The sequence below is a fragment of the Emiliania huxleyi genome (assembly GCF_000372725.1).
Source record: "Emiliania huxleyi CCMP1516 unplaced genomic scaffold EMIHUscaffold_405, whole genome shotgun sequence".
NCBI lineage: Eukaryota > Haptophyta > Isochrysidales > Noelaerhabdaceae > Emiliania > Emiliania huxleyi.
This window is the reverse complement of record NW_005198931.1, coordinates 48,727-72,223: the sequence shown is the minus strand read 5'-3', so window position 1 is coordinate 72,223 and position 23,497 is coordinate 48,727. Positions and strand designations below refer to the sequence as shown.

The following is a 23,497-nucleotide window of genomic DNA, read 5'->3' as shown; positions in this document are numbered from 1 at the left end:
TGGTCGCTGGTCGTTGCGCGGACAATCATGATGCGCGAGATCTCCCAATCACCCACCGACCGAGACGTCGAGAGGTGTGGATCGGACCACCCTGCTGGGTACGTACGTAGCGCCCGTACGCCGCGCCGGTCCGAGGGGTTTTCATTCGCTTCCCCTCCCCCCCCCCCCCCCCTTCCCCTTCCCCCAAGACCGGCTTCCATCCTGCGCTCCCCGCCCGCCGGCAAGTCGAGAGCGCTCAGGCCGCGCCCACTTCAGCCGTGAGGTGAGCCACGTACTCGGTCAGCTGCGCGAGTGCATCCTCGCCCGGCCCGGGCTTGGTCGCAGGGGGCGGCGCCACCGGACGGTACGTGCCTTCCTCGAGGCGCCAGCCGCGCTGCTGCGCCGCCGCGGCGGCGGCGGCGGCCGAGAGACCGAGACGGGCGGCGAGCGTCTCGGGGGAGACGACGGTGAAGGCGCGGGCGATGGTGTCCCACTCCTCCTCCTCCACCCGCCGCTCGAGTGCACTTGCAAGAGTCGAGGCCGCCTTGCTCGTCCACGAGCCGGCTGTGAGCGCCGCACGCGCCGCAGTGGTGTCGCGGCGCCAGAGCGCCTTGCCGACGGCCCAGGCGCCGGACACCTCCGCGTGCGCCTGTGCCGCCGCCGGGGCGCGCTTCCACACGAAGCGCGCCGCCTCGAGCTCACGCAGCAGCAGGTGGCCAAGAAGCTGCGCTGCGTACAGCTGCGCAGAGGCGGCAGCTTCGAGGTCGTCGTGCACCAAATCGAGCTCCGCGTCCTCGCACGTCGAGACAAGCGCCGTCCAGTCTCCCGCCTCGGCGAGCCGCTCGACCGTGGCCACGGTTGTCATAAATGGTTGTGCTTGTGCTGGCGCCGCCCGCAACAACCCGGGAAAATGCCCAACAACGGGAATGAAGAAATCTTGCCGGGATTTTTGCCGTGCTCGTCGCCCGATGCCCGCACGTGCCGACGCCCATGCCCACACCAGCTAACTCGAGCGAGCCCAGGCAGCGCCGGGACGCTCCTCTCCACCGTGATGCTCCTCGCCATCATCGTCACCACGACGTGTCAACACGAACACCCGCGAAGGGAATGAACAATCAATGAAGAATTTACGCCCGCTGCTCGCACGACACTGGGGATGGGACTGGCGCGCACTGGCACTAACACAGGTACACCAAGAATGAAGAACATACAGATTTTTCTTTTTGTTTTCCCACACTCACGACTGCAGTGATCTGTGATCTGTGAGAGGGTCCGCCCGCAGGCGCGTTTTGTATACCGAGGCCGTGCCCGGTGCCGAACCTGTCGGACCTTGAGACAGCGTTGTAGATCCCTGGGCGAGGGTGGTAATCAGCCTTAAGCGAGCGGCCTGGCCGTTGGAATGGCCGAGTTTGGCGTGGACTTGCGTCCTCGCATCGATCGTGGTTACAAGTACAAGTAGCACCCACCATGAACCACGTTCATCACGACTGCAGTGATTTGGGCTCGGCAGCTTGATGCTTGTCAGCCCTCAGCCGAAGCTGGGGCCGGTCCCGTAGCCGAGAGAGGCCGCGCTGTGAGTTCGACGCGGTCGGTCGGGGGGGGGGGAGGGGGGGGGGCTTTCTTCTTCGTGAGCCGGTGTGTGTGCCAGTCCGCGCCAGTCCGCGCCCTTGTCGTGCCAGTGTGCTGTGAGAGAGGCTTGTAGAATTCTTCTTCGACTGCCGCTATCTGGTATAGCCCCAGCCGACTCCGCGTGAACTCGAGGGATCACGAGTTGCGGAGCTCCTTTCACAGCCTTGTTATGAGAAGAAAATACGTCCTATGGCGCTGGTCTGTGAGAGGTTAAGGTGCGAGCCCTTGGGATTCACAGTAGGGTGAAAAGAAATTCACACCCGCAGCGAATGCCGCATTTTTGCTCTATTATTTATTTATTTATTTATTTTGCTCTCATGTGCATGCACATATATGAGCTCTCACGACAACGCCCCGTCGTGCGTCCTCGTCGTCGTCGCGATGGACGTTGAGCTCCAGGCTGTCCTTCGGCTGCCACTCGAGCGGCGGCAGAGCTGTGGCGAGGCGTCAGAGGGCGGCGGTCCGTCCATCTTTCACCAGTTTGCCGACGGCGAGCGGACGGTGTGGGTCGTGCAGTCGGGTATCGGGCCGGTGATGGGCGCGCTCGCGGCGCAAGAGGCGGTGCTCTCGCTAGCGCCGCGGCCGGAGCTCGTCCTCTCCCTCGGCGTCGGCGGCGCGCTGGCTGCCTCCCTCGCGCCTGGCGACCTGGTGCTCGCCTCGCGTGTGGTCAAGCACGACACGCGCTGCGGCGGCGCGCTGATGCGGCCGGGTGAGCTCTGGCTCTCCGACCCGCACCGCGACAAGCGCGACCCTGGGTTCGACGCGCCGGCGGTGCGGGACGCGCCCCTGACGCATATCCACACCGAGACCCGTCGCCTCTCCCGCTCTCTCCTTACCCGACCTCTCGACGCGGAGATGCCGCCCGCACCTCCCTGCTCTGCCCCACCCGCGCTGCCGCAGGCCGCGCTCGCGTTCGTGCGCGGCGCGCTGCGCGGGCGCGTGGTCTTCACGGAAGGGACGCTGCTCTCGGGCGACGAGTTTGTCACCGCGGAGCGCAAGGCCGCCCTCGCCGACTGCGACGGCGGCGGCGCCCTGATGGTGGACATGGAGGCGGCCGGCATCGTGCAGGCCGCCACCAGGCATTCGCTGCCGTGGGCGGCGCTGCGGACGACGGCCGACCGGCTCCGCCCCGGTGCCGCTGAGAGATGCCGAGATGTGCGTCGAGAGGCGATGTGCATGTGCGTCACCGGCCGGCCCTTGCGACCGAGGCGCGGGCGGCGCGGAGGAGGACTACCTCGTGGCCAAGGCGCGCGCCGCCGAGAGCGCCGCCGCCGTGGTGCGGCGCGTGTGGGACGGGATGGGCCATCAGAGACGAGGTGGTATATCACGTGACGGTCTCTAGAGCATGCATGAAAAAATGTCTCCTTGCGCCAAAAATCACGAAACATTAGAGTTAGAGAAAGAAGCCAGGGCGGGGGCGGGCGAGCGCATATGCGATGTACGCGTACACACCACCGAGCACCGTCTCTCTGGGAGCGCGATTATTGCATTCATGATTTAGACATCATGTCATGTCATGAACGATGAACGTAGACGAGTGGAGCGTGATGCCGACAGACCAAAGAAGAGCCCAACCGTGAGATCGTACGACCTTCGTACTGACGTAAGAGCTATTCACGGCCCCGCCTGAGAGAGCGAGGGCTCGACCTGCTCCGTGTTGCGCCCCCACTCCACCATTATCGAGGCGACGGCCACCCCATCCTCGGCGTCGTGCGAGGTATAGGCTGCGTACGGCACCGACGGGGCGGCGGGCGGAGGGAATGGCGCGTAGCGAGTGGCGAGATAGGCCGTGGAGAGGCGCTGCAGCTCTTCGGTCGCCACCGGAGAGGTGAGGCCGGTGCGCTGGAGCAGTGATGTGAGCGAGTGGCCCTCGCCGCCGCGGAACTCGTCTCCGGTGACGCCGCACGTGCGCAGCATCGCCGCCTTGATGACGTGCTCCACCGCCTGCTGCGCGTGGAAGACGCTCGCCGCCCACTGCTGCGCCTCGAGGAGCAGCCGCGCCACATGCAGCTCCTGCTGCGCGCTCTGCCACTCGACGTCGCCGAGCGCGTTGCATTTGAGCCGTGGCGGACCCGCACTTACAGCGCCGCCTTGACGACCGCCGCCATGAAAGAAGCCGGCGCCGCCGGGGCCTCGCCCTTGCGCCGCAGCGCCGGCGGGTGTGGCGGCGCCGCCGCCACCCTCCGCCGCCGCCGCCGCCGCCGCCGCCGCCGCCGCCGCGTCCGCCGCTGCCGTTTGCTGCCGCGAGCGCTCCTCCTCCTCGAAGGCCGCAAACCAGGTGTGAGGCGACACCTCCTCGTAGCCCTGGCTTCGATCCGGCTCCTCGGCGCCGGGCAGCAGGCTGGCGACGAAGGCCTCCGCCTCGTCGCGCTGGCCCTCCTCCATGAGGCACGCGAAGCGGCGCGCGATGCGGAAGAAGCGGACGGCGTGCGGCGCGCGGCAGCGGTCGGGGTGCCACGTGAGGAAGAGCCGCCGTGCCGCGAGCTTGCACTCTTGCGTGGGCAGGTGGCGCATCTCGGTGAGCGACGCCACTAGCTGAGAGAACTCGTCGCTGCCGCTCGGCTGCTCTGGCGCCTGCGAGCTGGCCGAGGCTGCGGCGGAGGAGCCCGCGGCCAGCGTACTTGGCTGGTTCGGTGGAGGAAGGACGTGCAGTGCTTTGGCCGGCTTGCGCGTGATCTTAAACACCCGGAGGTGCGAGTGCGGCGTGAGCTCCTCGGCACCGTCCTGCTTCCTGTCGCCGCACCACAGCAGATATCGCCGCGAGAGCTGGCCACCGCCCTCCTCATCCGCAGCCTCGCCGCGGAACTGCGCGAACGTGCACGTGCTTTTCGCGGCGTCGCTCTCGAAGCGCTCCACCGCCACCAGTTCCCCCCTCGTGAACTGGCAGTGGAGCGAGTTGTCGAAGTAGTCGCGGAACGAGGGAGGAACCAGCTCGCCCGGCTCCTCCTGCAGCCGCTGCGTCTCCGCTCGCACATCGAGCTCCGCCAGCTTCCGCTGAATCGTGCGCGGCCCGTCAGGCCAGCACTTGAGCACATCCACCAAGTGGTAGAGCTGCAGCACTCCGCAAGAGCTCAGAAGCTGCATCAGCTTAGTGGCGAGGTCGCGCAGGAAGGCCTCCTCGGCTTGGCCTCCGAGCACGCCCGCGCCAAGCCACAGGAGCGCCGTACCGTCGAGGATGGCATGCGACGGCCCCCGACTGCCTTCGAGCTCGCCGCCGCCCTCGACGAGCCTCAGCACGCTCTCGACGCCCGCGAGCCACCGGATCTCCAGCCCACTCAACCTCTCCATCGCATCAGCCAGCGGACGTTGCGGCATCTTGCCGCCGTTGCAGAGGGCGACGTACGCGCCAGCAAACTCCTTCGACGCGATCAGCACGGCCAGCCGCCGATCGAAGTCGTTGATCTGCTCGTCCGGGAGACTGGTCGTTGCGCCCGGGGCCACGGCCTCGACCACGAGGTCGCTCAACTTGCGCAGAGTGGTGTGTTGGACGAGCGTGTGGCCGTGGTCACGGACAAGCTCATTGTTGACGAAGCGCAGCTGTTGCTGCTCCATGAAGGACGCGCAGCGGCGCTGCAGCGACGGGCGATCGGCGAAGATCAGGCTGGAGGACGAGTAGAGGCCGGGCGAGTCGCCGTCGTCGAGGAGGAAGACTTCGATGGCGGACGGCGGTCGATCTTTTGTGCCACCGATGCCAGCGGCGGCCGCGATGATCGCCGCCTTTTCGGCTGGCAGCAGAACGCTGTCCCCTCCCTCCTTTCGCGATGCCTCGAGCACGTCGCGCGTGCATGCGGCCCAGTCGGCGATGCCGGGCTCCTCTCGCACGCCCATGGCTGTGGCGATCTCCCGTCGGGTGAGCAGCAGATAAGACGCCTTGTAAAGCGCCTCTTGTGGCGCGGTCTCCTCCGTCGGCAGCGACCAGAAGACCTTTGAAGGCGCCACGAGCTTCACGTGTAGAAGGTAGGGCGGGGCGTCCGAGCTGGCGGCGGAGGCGATGGCGCTATCGGAGTTGTCGAGACGCTGCGGAAGGCACGGAACGTCCGAGTACGCCCTCAAGAAGGCGAACCCCTCTGCCGGCCTGAAGGGTGACCTGACGGCCGAGTCCATCCGGTCAAGAAGGCACTTGATCTCATCGTCGAGCGGCGAATACGCCTGGTACATCCCGTCCAGCGGCGACGCGCAGACGGCGCGAGAGAGATTGGCTAGGTGCCGCGCCATTGTCTCGAGCGGCACGGAGGTCTTGAAGTTTAGGTGCTTCTCCAGGTCGCTGCCGTGCTTTTGAACGACCTCCGACAGCTTGGTGGGTCCCACCGACACCTTGCCGGCGTCATCGGACCTGCGCAAGAAGAGTCGCGCGGCGTCGTCGTGCGCTGAGGCGGGAAAGCACGACCACGCGCGGGTCTGGCATGCGGGGACGAGCGTCTGAGCGAAGGTCGACAGCGCGAAGGGCTGTGCGACGGCATCCTGCTTGCTCGCCTTACGCTGCACGTAGTCCTGGAGCTGCTCTGCCGTGGGCGGGCCCGTGGTGAGCAGCACCCGTCCGCGCGCAGCTGCCAGCACATCAGAGCTCGGCTTGCGCTTCGCCGGGTCGACCTTGTTGAACACAAACAGCAGATTCGAGGCGAGGGCTTCGACGAGCCAGAAGCTTTGTTTCGTGGTCTCCTCCGAGAGGGGGTCGACTGAAGCGGCGAGGCGATCGGCGCAAAGCTTGAGCTCGGCGGGTCTGAGGTATGACCGCATCCCGAGGCCCTTGAGCATCTTCCGGTGCGCCTGGAAGAAGCGCGGCTCCGGCAGAGCGTGCTGAAGGTCGGCCGCGAAGGCCTTTGCGACGGGGGCGTCCGCGTCAACCAGATCCCTCGCGGGCCTGGGCCTGCGCTCGCCATCCACGCACGGCACGAAGGCAACCTTCTTCACGGCGTCGGCCACCCTCTTTCTGTTGAGCTCATCCTCGTCCACCACCCACGCCGTCAGCTCTTCCAACACGCGGTTCGCCTCCGCCTCGCTCTCTCGACCACCGAGGGCCGAGGCGAGCTTGCCCGGCAGCGTCTCGGTCACAAAGGTGAGCGTGTCCACAGAGTAGACGCCCAAGCTCTTGTACAACTCCTGGAAACCAGTCTGGTGGCTATCCATCGCGAGGAAGCAGCAGCCGGGCAGCCGGAGCTGCATGAGGTTGCCGGCGTGCTTGTGCTTCGTGTGCTTCGTGTCGTACAGGTGGTAGTACCGGACGCCGCTCAAGTCGAGAGGGACGAAGCGCGAGCCAACGCTCGGCTCGCCCGCGCTGCGCAGCGAGCGCTCAGTCGCCGTGGGATTGGCGCGGAGGAACAGGGGCATCTTGCGCAGCGTGCTGAGCACGATGCCCGAGTTCTGCCGGCGCATCGCAAAGTACTTGAGCACGGCCTCGCGCATCCTTGCGCTGAAGTGGTCACCGAGCTGCTCCAGCTTCTCGGCAAGCAGCGACACCAGCTTGTCGTCGCCCCTCGGGACCAACGCCTGCAGCAGCGTGTTGTCCTCGAGCAGGCCAGCGTGCGGGACGTGCACTCGGCAGTCCGTCAGAAGGTGGCGCACGTCGCCCTGCCAGTCACTATCGACTGCGTGCAGGTCGAAGGTCGCCCCCGCCTCGCCCAGCGGAATGTAGCTCAGGTCGGCCGCATCGCCAAAGCGCTCGACCTTGAGCACGTGCCAGCTCGCAAACGTCTCGAGGTGCGCGCGACGGACCTCCTGCCCCTTGAGGAACGTCCAAAATGCGCCAAGCCACTCGTCAGACTCGTAGCAGCGCTCCTCGTGGATCTTCTCCCTGTGCTCCGCCAGGTCCGCGGTGCGCAGCTTGCGGATGCCAAGGCGATCGCACGCCTCCTTGACGCGCTCGATTGACCGGCTCGCGGTGCGCAAGTCTCTTGAGATCTTCTCGTGCACGCACAGCTTGGGGGCGTGAGGCAGCAGCAGCGCCTATGGGACGTGTCGTAGACATGTCGTGGACACGTCAATGGGCGAGCCAAGAGCGACGGGCAGAAGCGGCGCCGCGTCGTTCCAGAAGCACGTCGCGTCGCCGAACTCGACGATGGACTCGTCGTTGAGGACAAGCAGCGGCACGCCCTCCAGTATGCCCAAGTCCACCGGAGGCGGGGCGGCGTCCTTCTCCTTAGGCACGACCGGCTCGGGGAGCACGAAACGGAGGAGCGCGGAGACGAGGGCAATCGAGCCCAGCGAACGGAGCTTGGCCGGCCTCACACGGCGCTGCTCCTCCTTGAGAAAGTCGCAGAGTACGCGCGGAGAGACGTGCTGCGGAAGGAGATGGCGGGGGACGAGCGGCGAGTCGGCGGCAAGCATCTGCCTCAGCAAGTCGGCGGGCAGCAGGCAAAGCTTCATGCCATCCGCAATGAGCTTGTCTTGCACGTCCTGCAGATGCTTCAGGTCGGCGCGCAGCAGCGTGGTGGGTCGAACCGGCAGCCACTCCCGCACCTTCTCGTCCCTGCTGGCGACTGGCAGCACCCTGTTGGCATCGCTCCGGCTGAGCTCCTGCCATAGCGCCGCCCGCGTCGCCTCCCGCAGCAGTGCACTCGGCTTATTGCTGTCATCGTCCGCGAGGCTGAGCAGGTCGAAATACTCCGAGAGTCTCATCGTGCGCTCGCTCACCAGCTCGCAGCACTGCGTCACGACCATCCGAAAGGCGCGCGCGCACGCGCACCGCAGCAGCGCCTGGTTCCACCGCCCCTGCTGCTGATTCATCCGCTGCTTGCCGTCAGGCAGCGGCACATTCTTGCGGCTGTCATCCATCGCGAAGCAGCCGTGCAGCACCATCGGAGAACCCAACGACAGCCCGATGGGCATGTACGCGGCCACGTTGCCCTTGTACTCGCTCGCGCCGCCGAGGAGCAGCGCGACGGCGCCGTGCGGTAGCAGCGCCGTGGGCGTGCTCGCCTCCATGAAGTCGCGGATCAAGCCGAGACCGTCGCCATCGACGGCGAGAGAGTGTGCGATCAGCCACCGCTCTTTGACCGGCGCGGCATCGGGCGACTCGATGACGATGGTGACGCGCTCGATGCTGTCACGTGGCGACCCCTGCAGCTGCCGCACCTCCTCAAAGGTCGTCGGCAGCCGCTGCATGAACGGCGAGGAGACGTAAACAGGCGCTTGCGAAGTGGCAGCTACAGCTGTCCGCTTGGCGACCCGCGGCGACTTGCGCGGCGACTGCAGCGGCGTGTCGTCGTCGTCGACCGTGTCTGTGCGAGCGATCTCGCGCAAGCGCGCCACCGAGCCGTCGCTTGAGCGCACGTCAACGACGACCTGCGTGACCGACTTGGAGAAGAGCAGCAGCTCCGACTTTTGAAGCTCGATGAAGCGCGACAGCAGGTCGAAGGCGGCCTTGGCGGACCACTTCCTCCCGAAAGACGACGGCCCCGACATGCGAAGCGGCAAGCGGAACACGGTCGGGTACTCCTTCGGCACAGCCGCAAACGGCGCAAGCATGTTCGGGAAGTTCTCTTGCAGCCGCGCGGGAATATACCTCATGCCGTCTTCGCCGCCCAGCTTGTGCAGCGGGTCGAGTACGACGAACGCCAGATTTTTTGCGAAGATCTGCGGCGTGTCGCTCAGGTGGTACAAGGAGTTGAGCCCGAGCCCAAAGCGACCGGCCTGCGCAAACTGCTTGCGCTTCTCCGAGCTGCCGATCTGCTTGATCCGCAGGAGGTCGTTGTCATCGAGCGCGCGCGAGCTCGCCAGGACAAGCGCAGGGCCCTGCAGTGCCTCGTGGCCAGGCGCGATGACCGACATCGCGTCGTAGGAGCCGTGGTCGAACATGAAGAGAACCTTGGAAGCGCCGGCGTCGTTGCAGTTCTGCAAGCTGCGCAGGGAGGGGGCGAAGCCGCGTCAGAGCGGGTGAAGGCAAGGCAACTACGAAGGGGGGAGTGGGGGTGGGGGGGGGTGTCACGCACTGCTCAACGAAGAGGTCCTTCTCGTCGTTGTATTTGAGGAGCAGGTTCTCGATGCGAGTGGACAGCCGCTCGCTCTGCCCGAAAACCTCGCCCTCTACCTCGCCCTCTTCCTCGCAGAGCCGCGCCAGCTCGTCGCGCACAGAGGAGCAGCCGAGCCGCTTGCCGTCGGCTGGGCTCACCCCCTCGTGCAGCAGCGCCTGCGTGGCCGCCCCGGCGGCTCGAGAGTGCCACGGCGCGTCGTTGATGAACACGTGCGCCGCCGGCAGCAGCCGCCCATCAGTCGTCGGCACAAAGACCTCGTCCGGCGCGACCGCGCCCGCCTCCAGAGCAGCAGCTAGCTCCGCGGCCATGCGGATGGAGAGCGCAAAGCGCTCCGAGTGCTGGCCCTCACCGGCAACGTCTCGAAGCTCCGCCGCCAGCACGGCGGCTGAGAGAGTCTGCTTCACGCCCAACGTCTGCAGAAACGTCGACAAGCCAGCTCGCCAATCGTCCGGAAGACGCCCAAAGCGCGGCCAGAGGTCGCCGTGGAGCTGATGCGCTACCCGGCCCGGCGGAAAGAAGCGAAGCTGGTCGCCGCCGCCCATGTTGCCGCCGCCCATGCCCGGCACCCAGGCAGCCTCGCGCAGCCGCGCGCCCAGCTCGCTGTCGCTGAGTGGCGAAAGCTCTGCTGGCGGAAACTGCGACAGGCGGCGTGCAGCCGAGAGCAAGTGCTGCGATAGCACGCTGGCCTCTGCGGATGGAGCAGGCATAGCGGAGAGGGCGATGATCTGCCGCACCACAACCTCCACCGACAGCTTCGCGAAGCGGAGAAGGGTGGCAGAGACCTTGGCTCGCGGCTCGACCGCCCAAACGAACGGCGCGTTGCTCGAGCTTTGCATGGATGAAGGAGAGCGAAGGCAGAGGGTGCCCTCTGAGGCAGCAGAGTCAAATCGGCCGCTCGGCTCGACCGCGGGGCAAAAGGCGATTGCGCTGAGCAGCGCACGGCATTTGGTCGCCTCCTCATCCTCACAAGGCCCGAACAGGCCCACCGTACCGAAGCTGTGCTGGAGGTACTTGATCAGCCGCTCCGCCCACGCCACCCGCTCTGCCAGCGGCCGATCGCGATCCTTCTCGATCATCTGTGCCTCGGCGACGCAATCCGCCCAGCTCAGACCCGGCTTTAGCCCCCACGCGATGCCAGCGAGCGTGGTAGCCGCGTCGGAGGCGCCCAGCTGCGCCGTGTTGCTGCCGACCACGCCCAGCTGCCATTTTGCGAGGGCGTCGGACGGCGCGAACGCCGCAGACAGCTTGACGGTGGCGCCGCCGCTCGTCTCGACCCACGGCACGTCTGCTAGCTCGCCCCGCCACTCCCCGTGCTCGGCTGAGCTGAAGGGAGCCTGTCCCGCGTAGCTCATCAGAGCGAGTAGGATCGGCCTCAGCTGGTCGACGGCTGTCGGGCCCTCAAAGGCGCTGCGGTCCGCGCGCAGCACACAGCGCAAGACATGGTCAATCCGGACCCTGCGCAACGCGCTGAATCGCTCGCAGCCGTCGAGCACGTGCTTCGGAAGGGTGACCACACAGTTGGCTCGCGAGGTGCTCGCAGCCTGAGCCGATGGAGCAGCTGACGCGCTCACGAGGGCGACCTGCTCGCGAAGAGCTGGGTCGGGGCACCGCTCGTACAGCCGCATCACGCCCTTTACTTGCGACGCGAGAGCTGCGGGAGCCACCACGCCCAACGCCTCGCGCGGCATCACCCACTGGCGGGAGCCGGAGTGCGGGAGCAGAGGCTCGCCGCTAATGAGCGTGTAGAGCTTCTCAGCGCATGGCCGCCAGACGTTGTCGACAGCAGCAAGGTCCGGCAGCACAGACAAAATGTCGAACTGCCGGCCTGCTGTCGTCGCAATCCCGGAGCTAGCGAGGTTCCGCAGAGCTTCGAGCCAGAGGGCCGGCACGGCGTCGTTCATCAGCACCTCGTTCCAGAGCGCGAACTTCTCGTGGTTCCCATCCAACTCCTCCCCTGGCAGCCACAGCTCACGCCGATTGGGAGTCGGCCTGAAAGAGCCGTTCACCTGAACAGGCAGCCCGGTGCGCATCTGTCCGATCGGCAAAAAGCAGTAGGGCACGCCCACGAAGGGAACGCCATCGGCGGTGAGCGGCATCGCGATCCCAACGACTGGGATCACGGGCGTAGCGTGGCTGCAGCAGCCCTTTCGCATGGCGTCGAGCACCGACGGCGTGATGAAGTCAAGCCGCTCGCATACAAACCAGTCGATGGCTGAGACGGAAGACGAGGCGCCCTGTGGCGCCGGCTGCGACAGCTCGACACGCACCACAGCCTCCTGCGTGGCGGAGAGCTCGGTGCGCTTTGAGGTACTCAGGTCGACGATGTGCTCGCGCAACGTAGCATACGTGCGCGTCACGTTGTCGGGCAGAGACGGAGGCAAGCGCGGTCGCGGCTCTCCGAGGAGGTACTTCTTGTTTGTGTCGGCAACGAGCTCGGGCTGCGCTGCGCCGGACCGCCACCGATAGAAGGAGACGCGCCGCATGCTCGTCAGGAAGAGCAGGAGCCGCGGGGCAGACTCGGCCCACTGTGCAAACAGCTCCTCTGCGCGAGCCACCGTGATCTCTGGGGCGAGAGGCTGGCCATCGTCCGACTGCTCCTGCTCCCTCAGCACGTCCTGCTCCCGGCGCAGCGGTAGGCGGATCAACGCGCCGCGCTGCATCCGGTCGAAGCCCTCGCAGAGACCTGCCACCGTGGGTGAAAACAGCACGTCCGCCTCGGCCCGGATCTCGCCCTCACTGAGCGACACGTGCCAGCCACCGTGTCGCCCAGGCAGGACTTTGAGCGGGTCGATCCCACCGTACTGGCCGCGGCTGGCGACCAGCGTGACGTCCGAGTAGTGGAAGTACGATCGGCTTCCCATTCCGAAGGCACCAATCTCGGAGGGCGACGATCGCTTCTCCGACTTGTTGACGGCTCTGAGGCTCGTCCACTCACGCTCGCTGAAGCCTCTGCCGTTGTCGATGAGGACAAACGCAGGGCCTGCGATGGCCTGGTGCTCAACCGCGTGGTGCCGCAAGTCGAGCAGCAGCGTGAACTGCGATGCTCCGCCGTCCTCGGCATTCTGCACAGCCTCGCTGACGAGCTGGCCGCCCGGGTAATCCTCGAGGATGCGAAGTAGCTGCGCTTTAGGGTCGAACTCTAGGGCTGCACGCTTCATGCAGATCTGTGCCGTCGAGCGTGGCAGAGGAGCAGGCAAGCTGTCCAGCGCCCTGGCGTCGATGCGCCGGCGAGTTGCCACCGCGATTTTTTTTATTTTGTCGCGCCTGTCGAGCACGGGCGAGTCCGCAATTCTTTCGGGTAGGAAGGACCCCCACCAAAAATAGCGGCGCTGCCACTTTCCATCCCACGTGCCACGGCAGAGGGGCCTAATTTCACCCCGTTGCTGCCGCTGCGCTCCCGGCCTGCTCGCCCGGCGGCGGAGGCGGCACCGCGCCGCCTCCGACGGCGCCTCCGACCACGTCGACGAGGCCCATGGCGCGAGCCTCGGCGGCCGAGTAGTACGAGTCGTTTTCGAGGAGGGCCTCGATCTCCGGCAGCGTCTTGCCCGTGTCGCGGGCGAGGCACTCGGCGAGCTTGAGGCGCGACTTCTCCGTCTCCTCGGCCGAGATTTGCAGCTGCCGCGACGTCTTGGACTGGCCGCCGGCCGAGCGCCGCGTCGGCTGGTGCACCTGCGGCGGAGGAGAGGCGGCGGTGGAGAGGCGAGGCGGGGCGAGGCGAGCAGAGCCGGGCGCGGGGGGCACCATGATTCTGCTGTTTGGGAGCGCGGTGCGATGGCCCTGCTCGCCCGCCGCCAGCAGCACCGCCGCCATCGACTCGCAGTGGCCGAGGCAGGCGGTGTGGACGGGCGAGGAGAGGGAGCGCATCACGTCGTGGATGGCGAGGCCGGCCTGCACCTGCGGGAGGTGCCTCGGAGGGGTCGCGGAGGTGTCTCGGAGGTGTCTCGGAGGTGTCTCGGAGGTGTCAGGAGGTGTCTCGGAGGTAACGTGGCCGGCTCCGCACCTTGCCGCCGCCCGAGTTGATGAGCAGAGTGATCGGCGCGCCCGGCTCCGCGCCCTCGAGGTACAGGAGAAGCGCCACCACACTCTTGGCCGACTCATCGTCGATCGAGCCTGACGAGGCGTGGCGTGGCTGGCGGCGGCTCTCTCGTCGTCAGATCTAGTACGGCGCACAATCTGCTGCAGCACGCTACTCCAGTGCTATTCCGGCCGCTCGTGGCGCCGCTCACCCGAGACAAAGACGCGGCGGTGCTTGACCGCCAGCTGCAGCATCAGCTCCTGCATCGTGCGCGGCTGGCTCTCCGCCTTCTGCCGCGGCTTCTCGGACGAAGCTGCCGGCTTGGCCTGGCTGGCCTGGCTGCAGGCGATTCGCGCGCCGCCTGCCGCGACGCCGGCGGCGACGAGCTTGGCTGCTGCTCGCATATGTGTGTATGTGTGTGTGGCCCGCGTTGGTGTGTGCGTCGAAGAAGAAACTCAACGGTTCCCATCCCTCCCTTGTTGTCTGTTTCCCAAAAGACTGGCTCTGCAAGGGTGTGGACTGGCGCACACGAGCACACTCATCGGCACGTAAAAAGAAGAGAGTGCTGCGGGGCATGACGATTTAAGAAATACGGAACTGACTCAATTAACGCAAAACCCCTCCGTTCGACCCAAAACTAGGCCGCAGGGGCTCTTCCTGGCCCATCCCATTGCACACTCTTTTTCCATCTAAAGCGGGAAAACGGCGCCCCCACCGCCCAACCCCTACGCAAAGTAGATGAGCGCGTCGATGCTCCACGCCAGCGCGAACGCCAGCGGGGTGAGCCAGATGAGGTGGCCATTGATGCAGCCGCGCACGTCGAGCATTTCGCCATACTTGGGCAGGATCTCGGCCATACCTGGGGTCGGTGCGCGCGTGGGGTCCTGCCTGTGGAAGAGCGCAGGGATGCTGAGCAGAACCTCGAGCACTGCACGCTGCACGTTGAACGCCGCCGGAGGCGCCGCCTTGCCCTCGGCGCCGTCGGCCTCGGCGCCGCCCGCGCCGGAGAAGTGCGAGCTCTTGGGCGGCTCGGGGCTCTCTGGATCCTCGACGAGCGCGGTGGGTGGAAGCAGCGCGTCGACCCACTTGTTGTAGTTGGCGGCGTGGCGCTGCCACACCGCTTTGGTTCCCTCGCGGTACTTGCTCTGCTCTCGGCTGACGGCCGAGGCGTAGTAGCGGTCGACGACGTAGAAGCAGAGAGTGTACAGGAGCAACATTGTTGTGACTGTGAAGTGGATGATGATCATCGACTGCATAAACGGGACGAGTGCGTTTCCCTCGAGGTTGGCAGGCAAGCCAAGGAACTCCTAAGCAAGACAAGCACCGTGACGGCTGACATTCAGCAGCGGGTGGCGCGTCTGGCAAGACACACGCACCGGATCGAGCATCGTCGACGCGACAATCAGGGAGAGCACCAACACCTGCAGGCGCGAGGGGTCACGGAGGTGCCTCGGAGGTGCCTCGGAGGGGTCACGGAGAGCACCAGAACCTGCAGGCGAGTGTCGTCGCCCAACGTCGCGCTGAGCATCACCACGAGAGAGTTTGCAATCATCGGGATGAAGCACTTGTAGATGACCGACTGGGCGTTGCGCTTGATCTCGAGCACAAAGACGATCGCGGTGGGGTCGCTCGCGTCCAGCTCCACCGCAGCGTACTGCACGCTCCAGTCGGCCTCCTTGTAGAGCTTGCTCACGTTCAAGTCGCCGGGGAGGGTCGCAGTCACGAGAGCAGTGCGGTAGTCCTCCTTGACCGCGAACTTTCGGCGATCGATCAGCGCCACCTATATCGAACAGCGCCACCCTAAGCCCGAGCCCCGGCGTGGATTTGTAGGCCGCATCTCCTTCTCTACTATCACCTTGGCGCGCAGCCTTTGCTTGTCGAAGGGATACTTGACGAGATCCCACGTGACGCTCTCGGTGAGCTGCACCTCGACCTTCTCGCGGAAGAACAGCTGCTTCGGCCACGGGCAATCGTCGGCAGTGTAGCACGATGTGTTGACCAGATGGCCGGGCTTGTGGTAGACGGTGAGGTTGGGCGAGTGCTCGAACGTGAGCTTGGTGGCGCTGTCCTTGTCCGGATCGGGAAGCCACCATTTCGTTGCGTCGACCTTCTTGCCGCCTTCGGGGATGCCGCCTCCTGTACCCCAAAGGGAGATCTTGCAAGGGTGAACTGCAAAGCGGTCGCTCCATAGGACGTGGTAGGAGAGCTTGAGCGTAAACGAGTCCGCGCCCACCCGCAAGAGGCTGTCGATGACGATCTCGTCGACGGTAAGGTGGAGCGGGTCGGGTGCGACGAAACCAGGTGGCCGGGCGCCGTCGACAAGCGGGCTGCACGGCTCCTGCCGCCCGTTTTCATCCACCGGGCAAGGGGTGTGCGGGCCGCTCGAGGGAGTGGCGTAGACACCCAAGACCTGGCCCGCGCCCGCCGCAGGAAATTGCTGCGGCTGGCGGGCCAGCACATTCACCTGTGCAGGGGAGATGGGGGAGGGTTCGGGGCGGGGGCAAGTGGCAGGTGGATGAGAGAATTCTGGTCTCAGCTGCCGTACCGGCCCGCCATTGTCCGAGGGGTCGTCCGAGAGGAGCGCCAGGGAGAAGATGTTGACGCAGGCGAAGTCGTGGGCGGAGCAGCCCGTCTCGTGAGCGCAGACCTCAAAGTTATGGTCCCACTCGCCGGGCGACACGTTGAGGTCGTCGGGGTGCGGCTGCTTAGGCCATGGCGTGACCGCCTAAATAAATGAAAACGGACACCTCTACTATGAGATGGGTAAACAGGAGCAGGTCCCCGCGCCTGGATGAAAGGTGCAACTGGAATCTCTGGCACCCAACGGCACGATCCGGGCGGCACGCCGAGCACGGACTCGGCGTGCTCGGCGTCGTTGTAAATAAGATTCTCCCACAAGACCTGCGCCTCCGGGTGCGCCGCCGCCACCAGAGGAAGCGCCGTGGCCACGGGCACGGCTCGGTGATTGTTGCAAGCATTTTCAGCCGTGCGGTTGCCATCAAAGCCGAATAGCTGGAGGACATCCTGGATCGTGAACGCCCCCGCGGGCTCGTTGATTTCGGCGAGCAGCGTAGCAATCATGATCTGGAGGCCCTTATCGCTGAACCCAGACATGCCCGCTTTCCGAAAGAGCGCGTGCGCCTGCTCCGTCGCGGGCGGCATCCCATCGGTCGAGAAGGGCTCGAGGTAGCACGTCTCTGCTTTCCCGCCGCGGAACAGCCGGCACATTCTCTGCTGGATTACAAACTGGTTTGTGCGCCGGACGTACGTCCTACCGCCAAAGGCCTCGGCAGTGGTTGCCTCGAGCTCTGGTATGGCGATCGCAAGCCGATCCGGCGAGAAGGAGATTAGCTGCGTCGTCGGCGAGCGCTGCGTCACCCAAATGTTCATGTTGTCGGCTGGATTGATCATATTGACGGTGGGCGGCGGCGAGCACACGGTGGAATAGGAGCAGTTGGAGCTGATCCACTCCTCGGCCTCCCACCGAGGCGTGGTGTGTCGCCCGTCCGCAGGCGTGCAGAACACGAGCAGGATGAGCAAGTTGAGCGTCAAGATCATTGTGCTTGATAGCGATTGCACTCGCTCCAAACGGAATGGCATTTCACTGCCTCACCCGAGTACAGCACGACCGTACCAGCACGACCTTCACGTCGAGCACGCCGAGACTAGTCGATCCGCCGCTTTTCATAAATTTTCTTTTTGAGCTTAGGCTTTCGATGAAAAAAAGTTTTGGGGCTGTTGGGTGGCATATATTTTTTTCTTAGCTAAGCGGCACCTCCCATGAGAGAGAGAACGATGCGCCGCCGTGGCCTTCTTTTTCCAAAAATCGAAGAAAGAAACACACGAATAGGGTCCAAGTGCTCCAAGTAGGTCTACAAATGATTTTCTAGGCATTCGGCCTCTCTGAAGGGCCTGTCTTGCAGTGATGATCGCTCGCCCCCCGGAGCTGGAGCTGCCGGTGCCACCTCCTGCCAGACGATTCCCAAAGCAAGCATGCCCCACGCATCACACTGCTGCCCCACCGTAGGGCCGCAGACAGTCGAGGCCGCCAAGAAGCGAATGGAGAAGGAGCGCCAACGGGCACTGCGGCGGCGCGACGCGGACAAGGTCACGGTGTTTGTTGCGGAAACGGCTCAGGAGCAACTTGCGCTGCCCATGAGAGAGATTTTTAGCAATACCAAATCTAACACTCACACATCATTTGGGGCCTGGAGCCCTGTTCACGCGCGCGCGAGACGTGCAGACAGGGTTGCCAGGTGAGAGCGAATGGCGCGCTTCACGCCTCGCACAACAGAGAGAGAGATGCGCTCTGCATGGTGGGACATAAAAGAGAGCGAGTACTTGGGCGAGTAGGCCGTGCGGTCGACGCTGCCGCGCGCGACCTTGCGCGCGAGGCGGCGCAGCTTGAGAACGGCGGTGGGCGAGAAGCTGCCGCAACGTCTCGTGGAGCAGCAGGTTGAAGTTGTTGCGCTTGACAAAGATCGCATCATGGTAGAAACCGCGATGCGCCTTGACGTAGCCGTGGCCGTTCTTGTGGGAGAAGGGTTGGCCGGGCTGCCCGCGCGCCTTGCAGCCCATGTTCAGGCGGGGCGGGCCTTCTCCTCGGTGCTGCCGAAGGCGTAGGAGTGGCCAACGGAGGCGGGCGTGCCGCCACTCGAGGCGTTGCCAACGCCCGTCGAGGAGGTCTTGAGGAGGGGCGTCCAGAGCTTGACTTCATTTCATTCACGTCATCGCACCCTCCCGGCCCCGCATGGGGTTCTGCGAGGTCAGTCTTGTACCCCTCGTTGTACTGCCGGGTGAGCTCTGGTTTCTCCTTGTCGCCGTGCACGACCGGCGCGTTGGCCGGGGCGCGCATCGCGTCCGCCCAGGCGGCGAGGACGCCGTCGTGGGGCCGCCGGTGGTGGGCCTTGTTGGAAAGGTAGTCGCCGAAGAAATCGACTGGCATGCCCCGCTCGAGCGCGACCCGAAGGGTGGGAAGCGCCGCGGAGAGCCAAAGGCCGAGCTTCCGCTGGAGCTCGTCCTGGAGTATGGAGGGTGTCGGAGGAGAGGGCGGTGGCGTACGTACCGTCGACACGGACATCGAAGGCCTTGCCGGCGAAAAAGGCGTTGAGGCGGAGATGAGGCGCGTGGCTTCGCGGTTGCTGACGGCGCTGTCTCCGAGGGACGGGTTGTTCTTGACGTGCACATCCCGCGCCTTGACGAGCTCCTGGTGCGTGAACCAGTCCTTGTGATTCTTGATGGCAGCGAGCGCCCGCGGCCGCTGCCCATGTGCCCAGAGCCATACAAAGCGAACGCCCCCTTCCACGCCTTCTACGCCCGAGGCCTGGCCAAGTGTTGTATGTTTAGAGAGAGGAGACTGCGCATATGAAGGAGCGGCGTCGAGGTCCAGCTGGCGGGAGTGGCGATGCCAGTTGCCCTCAACTGGATGGAGTCGGAGCGGTCCCTGCTCGCTGCCACACTCAACACGCAAAAGCACGCCAGCGCGGGTCCCAGCGACCGATTGCCGAACGGAAAAGGTGTCAAAGCTGGACAACGGAAAAGAATTCAACAAACCAACTCTCTCTACAACGGAAACGAAGTAACGGATTATTTCACAACAAACTCTCCCTCGCACAACACTGGGCATGGGACTGGCGCGCGCAAAAAGGCCCGGCTGGGTTTTACGCAAGGAGAGGAGGCCGCAGCACCATACTCTCTCTCTCTCTCTATCACAGATCACCACATCCCACGCCCGCGCCATTTACCCCTGCGCGCATCTTTTTCTCTCACAGCCGTATTGGCACGCGCCGCGCCCCGGGAAACAGAAAGAAAAATACGCTATACGCAGTTTCCCCTCTATGCCTAAGGAAAGCCTGTTCCTTTTTACCTTTTTACACGCGACAAACAAAAGTTAGCAACACAGGTCTTGCCTTCCGTGACTCTCTCAGATCGCCGTTCCCCAGCGAGCTGGGTTTGCTGACGGCGTTCGTCATGCTTGCACAGAAGGGTAACACAACGACTCTAGGCGTTGGTGGCGCGTTCGAGTTGCAGGTTGATCCACAGCTCGATCTGGGTCACGTCGTACGCGCCGCCCGACGGCTGCGCGATGTGGGTGACCGTGTGGCCGTCGAGGAAGTACCAGCGGAGGGGCCAGCAGGCGAAAGCCTCTTGGAAGGCCTCGCGCCCAGTGTCGACGAGCGTGCCGGGCCAGTTGACGCCTAGCTCGGCAAGGCGACGGCGCGCGACGGAGACGCGCTCGTGCGTGGAGCGCGGCTGGCGCTGCGCAATGTGAGATCCGACGGGCCACTCGTCGGAAGCGTGCGCCTCTGCCGTGTAGACGAGCTGGAAGCGCACCACGCCATCCGCGCGCACGCGCAGCTGCTCGAGCAGCTGCGCGTGCGCGCGGAACGGCGGTCAGGTGAACGAAGCTGCGAGGAGGAATGTCGGACCGGCCGCCGGGAGCGAATCGAGCAGTGACACGGCGCCGCCATCACTCAGCCGGGCGAGGATGACGTCGGGCAAAGCACAGCCGGAGGAGAGCGTGCCGCTGCGGCAGCGGTTGAAGCGCACGTAGTGTGCTGCTTGAGCCACGTCTGGCGCGAGCGTGGCGGCGGAGCGGAGCAGCTGCACGCCGAGGGAGGGTGGGCTGAAACCGTGGGCGCGCGCGATGTGCGTCTGTAGCACGGCCGTCCACAAGTTGAGCCCGCCCTCGCCCTCGCCTAGCAGCGAGTAGACGGCCTGCACGCACGGCGCAAGCCGCAACGCCTCCTCTGCCGCCACCAGCCGCGCGAGCAGCGAGCGCACCGCAGCCACGTCGAGTGCGCACAGCCGCGCGGTGTCAATGGTCGAAGGGAGCGGCGCCTCGATGGCGTGCGTGAGCCGCGTCAAATGCTTCTCGAGGCAGATCGCAGGGTACTCATCGTCCGCCGCACAAACGGCACCGCACCCCGCGGCGTCGCCATCGGCTTCGCACGAGAAGAAAGCAGGTGCACCGACAACGAGCCTACCATCCTCCCAGCGCACCGACGAGATTGGCTCAAAGTCGAACCGACCGTTGACTACGCCGAGCATACGGCAAACCATCATCTCGTAGCGCCAAGGGTTCTCCTCAGACCGGCGCGTGCGGTACTGCATGCTCAGCGCCGGCAGCGCGGCGGCCGAAAAGCGCATCGTGTACTGAGGATCTCCGGAGTCGAGCAAGCGGTGGCGGCGGCCTGACGGCCCCTCGTGAAACGCACGTGCGTCGGCGAGCTGCGACGGCGAGAGCAGCCCAGCGCTCAGCGCCTGCGCCGCCACGCCGCGCGATTCGAGGGCCGTCTGGTCGAGCATCGGCACCCGCACGTGACGCCACAGAGCTCGCGCCGCTATGCTTCCCGTTGCAGAGGAGGAGGAGGCGGCGGCGGTGGAGGCGGGGGTCGCGTCGGGATTGGCCGTGGCCCAAGCGAGTACGGCGGCTGCGACCTCCTCCTCACTCGAGGCGGCGAGAAAGTCGGAGGAGAGTGCGAGCTCGAGCTGCGACCAAGGGGAGGGGGTGAGGTGATGGGGGCAAGCAGGAAGGGGGGGGGGGTGCAAGCGGAGGGTCCGAAGGAGTGAGGGCCGAGGAGGAGGATATGCGCGCCTCGTCCAGCGGTAGAGAACCCCACACCTCGTGCTTGCACAAGCTGGCAAACTCGTCCAGCAGCTTGCGCCGGCAGCCGGCGAGCATTGTGGACGCCGAGTGCTCGTGGGCGAACGCGAAAGCCTCCGCCAACTGGGCCTCGCCCACGCTCCGCACTATCGCCGCCTCGGTGAGGCGCGTCGGCTCGGCGAGTCCGAAGAAGGTGCAAGCATGGTACACCTCGACGAGGGCGCCAAGCGGTGCATCGCACATCTCGAGGTGCTCCCCACCGTACAGGGCATCAACGACGACGAGGATCACATCGCGCGTGAAGCAGGGTGCGCCGAGAGAAGTGGGCCTCGAGCCAACCGCGCTCGAGGCCCAAGCCTCTGAAGCAAGAGAGCGGAAGTACGACGAGCGCGCGAGCAGCAGCGCCGCGTGCACCGCCACCGGCGCGGCGGGCGCCTCGGGCTCAAGAAGTAAGTCGGTCGGAGTGACGCCACCGGCGGCGGTGGTCTCGGGCTCGGCAGCAAGCTCCGTGGAGCCGGAGGGGCGGGAGGGAATGGAGGGGTTGGCGACAGGTGCGGCCGCCGGTGCGTCGAGCGGCTCCGCGCAGTCGGGGACCTCTGCGCCCCGCAGCTTGAGGCGGACCAATTCGAAGTGGGGCAGACAGAGCGTGCGGATGTCGCGGCGAACGTTGGCGGCGCCCGATGCCGGCGCCCCCTCCACCTCCGCCCCGTCAGACAGGAAGACCTCTTCGCCCGTGTAGCACGCGCGCACAAGCTTGGCGACATCGGCGGTGGTCAGGGTGGGCACGGCGACCTTGCCGTCATGCGCGCCCAGCCGCCGCAACAGAGCGCATCGCGAGAAAATGATCGGCGCGTGCGCCCTCACCGGCGGCTCGGCGTCGTTGCCCGTCAGCTCGAGGTCGCCGCCCAGCAGCGGTGTGGCGTCGGGTCCTGCATCGCACATTCGCTCCCACAGTCTTGCCAAGTCGGACATAAGCGAGCCGGCGGCGTCGGGCGCAGTCGCAGCGGCAGATTCGCCGTCATGAGCGCGACGTGCCGCCAGGCCCTGCTGCTGCTGCAGCGCGAGCCGCGTCGAGGCGCTCGAGAACTGCCGCGCGGGAACGGGTACCTCTCCCACTTCGGCGAGGAGGTCCTCCTCCTCCTCCCCCTCCTCCTCCTCGTCAACCTCCTCCTCCTCCTCGTCAACCTCCTCCTCCTCACTGCCGTTGCCCATGAACTCGAGCAGCGCGTCCACCACAAAGCCCTCCTCCTCTCCTTCCTTGTCGTCGCCGTCAGAGTCGGAATCGTTGCCAAAGATGGCAGCGTGAAGCGCCCGCCTCGTAGACTCCTCGGTATCCTCCTCCTCCGCCGCCTCCGGCGCCGTTTCAGCCGCTGAATTCTCCATGGATGGGCGATGGCCAGGCCGCCAGGCCGCGTCCAACGACAAGGCGGACGAGCCTGTTTTTCTTTCTTTTATGGCCTTTCAATCTCGGCGTCTCTTGCATTTCGGCGTCTCTTTCATGTTCGGCCTTGCGTGTCCGCTGAGCGGAATGTTCCTCGCCGGATGTCCCCCGTAGCTACCTGGAAGACGTACGTTCCCCTGCCGTGTGTGATCCCGGCCTCCCTGTCTTTCGAAATTGTTCGCACACCCACTCGTGCGCGCTCTGACACATGTGCCCGTACGTCCGTCGGTCCACTACTCGAGTATGTTCGCCCATAAATAAATAAATAAAACGGGCACGCCAAACGAGGGGTGGGAGAGGGACAGGGTCCCCACCTGCACGAGCAGGATCTTGGAAGGACGATCAGGGACACAGGGGAACGGGAGCGGGGAGCGCATCGCGACACGGAGGGGGGCTGGGCAGGGTTCACCCACACGACAGGGTCCCAGGGATTCCTCTCTCGTATAGGACAGGTTGCACCCGGCGGCACGGGGGCAGGCGCGGGCCTCCTACTGGTTGCGCTCTCCTAGTTCTCCTGCTCCTGACAAGGGACAGCGACAGGCTCGCAGCACGGTGGACTCCCTATTCCACTGGCGATCTCTCTCGACTAGCGACCTTCCTCCGGCTTCTCACCAGCAGTCTCTCACTACCACGGGCACACTGACAGAGGCGGCCAAAAGGCTCACGTGGGTGGCAGGGCGGTGATAGGAGTCTCCCACTCTGTGGGCTTCGCTAGAGGTGCGGCCCCTGCGCGTGTCCTCGCCCTTGCGTGTGTGTGTGTGTGTGTGTGTGTGTGTGTGTGTGTGTGTGTGTGTGTGTGTGTGTGTGTGTGTGTGTGTGTGTGTGTGTCTGCGGGCGCTGTGCGAGCCGCCCTGAAC

The 23,497-nt window shown here is 65.5% G+C and overlaps 4 protein-coding genes across 4 annotated transcripts; 1 reads left to right on the top strand and 3 right to left on the bottom strand.

The window, feature by feature from the left end:
- Positions 1-1,989: 1,989 nt before the first annotated feature.
- EMIHUDRAFT_118523 (hypothetical protein) lies at positions 1,990-2,950 on the top strand (the record flags this gene model as incomplete). The annotated part of the gene is made up of 3 exons (XM_005769961.1): positions 1,990-2,379; positions 2,509-2,740; positions 2,817-2,950. The coding sequence occupies 3 exons, from the start codon at positions 1,990-1,992 to the stop codon at positions 2,948-2,950; spliced, it is 756 nt and encodes a 251-aa protein (XP_005770018.1).
- Positions 2,951-13,031: 10,081 nt separating this feature from the next.
- Positions 13,032-13,683, bottom strand: EMIHUDRAFT_46366 (putative endopeptidase Clp; the record flags this gene model as incomplete). Its single annotated transcript, XM_005769960.1, has 3 exons — positions 13,032-13,247; positions 13,320-13,472; positions 13,579-13,683. Coding segments are annotated over 3 exons (474 nt in total), but the record flags the coding sequence as incomplete, so codon positions are not given.
- A 635-nt stretch (positions 13,684-14,318) lies between these two features.
- EMIHUDRAFT_445198 (hypothetical protein) lies at positions 14,319-15,014 on the bottom strand (the record flags this gene model as incomplete). Its single annotated transcript, XM_005769959.1, has 2 exons — positions 14,319-14,900; positions 14,970-15,014. Coding segments are annotated over 2 exons (626 nt in total), but the record flags the coding sequence as incomplete, so codon positions are not given.
- A 4,425-nt stretch (positions 15,015-19,439) lies between these two features.
- Positions 19,440-22,582, bottom strand: EMIHUDRAFT_445194 (hypothetical protein; the record flags this gene model as incomplete). The annotated part of the gene is made up of 2 exons (XM_005769958.1): positions 19,440-19,914; positions 21,485-22,582. The coding sequence occupies 2 exons, from the start codon at positions 22,580-22,582 to the stop codon at positions 19,594-19,596; spliced, it is 1,419 nt and encodes a 472-aa protein (XP_005770015.1). The 3' UTR covers positions 19,440-19,593.
- Between the last annotated feature and the right edge of the window lie 915 nt (positions 22,583-23,497).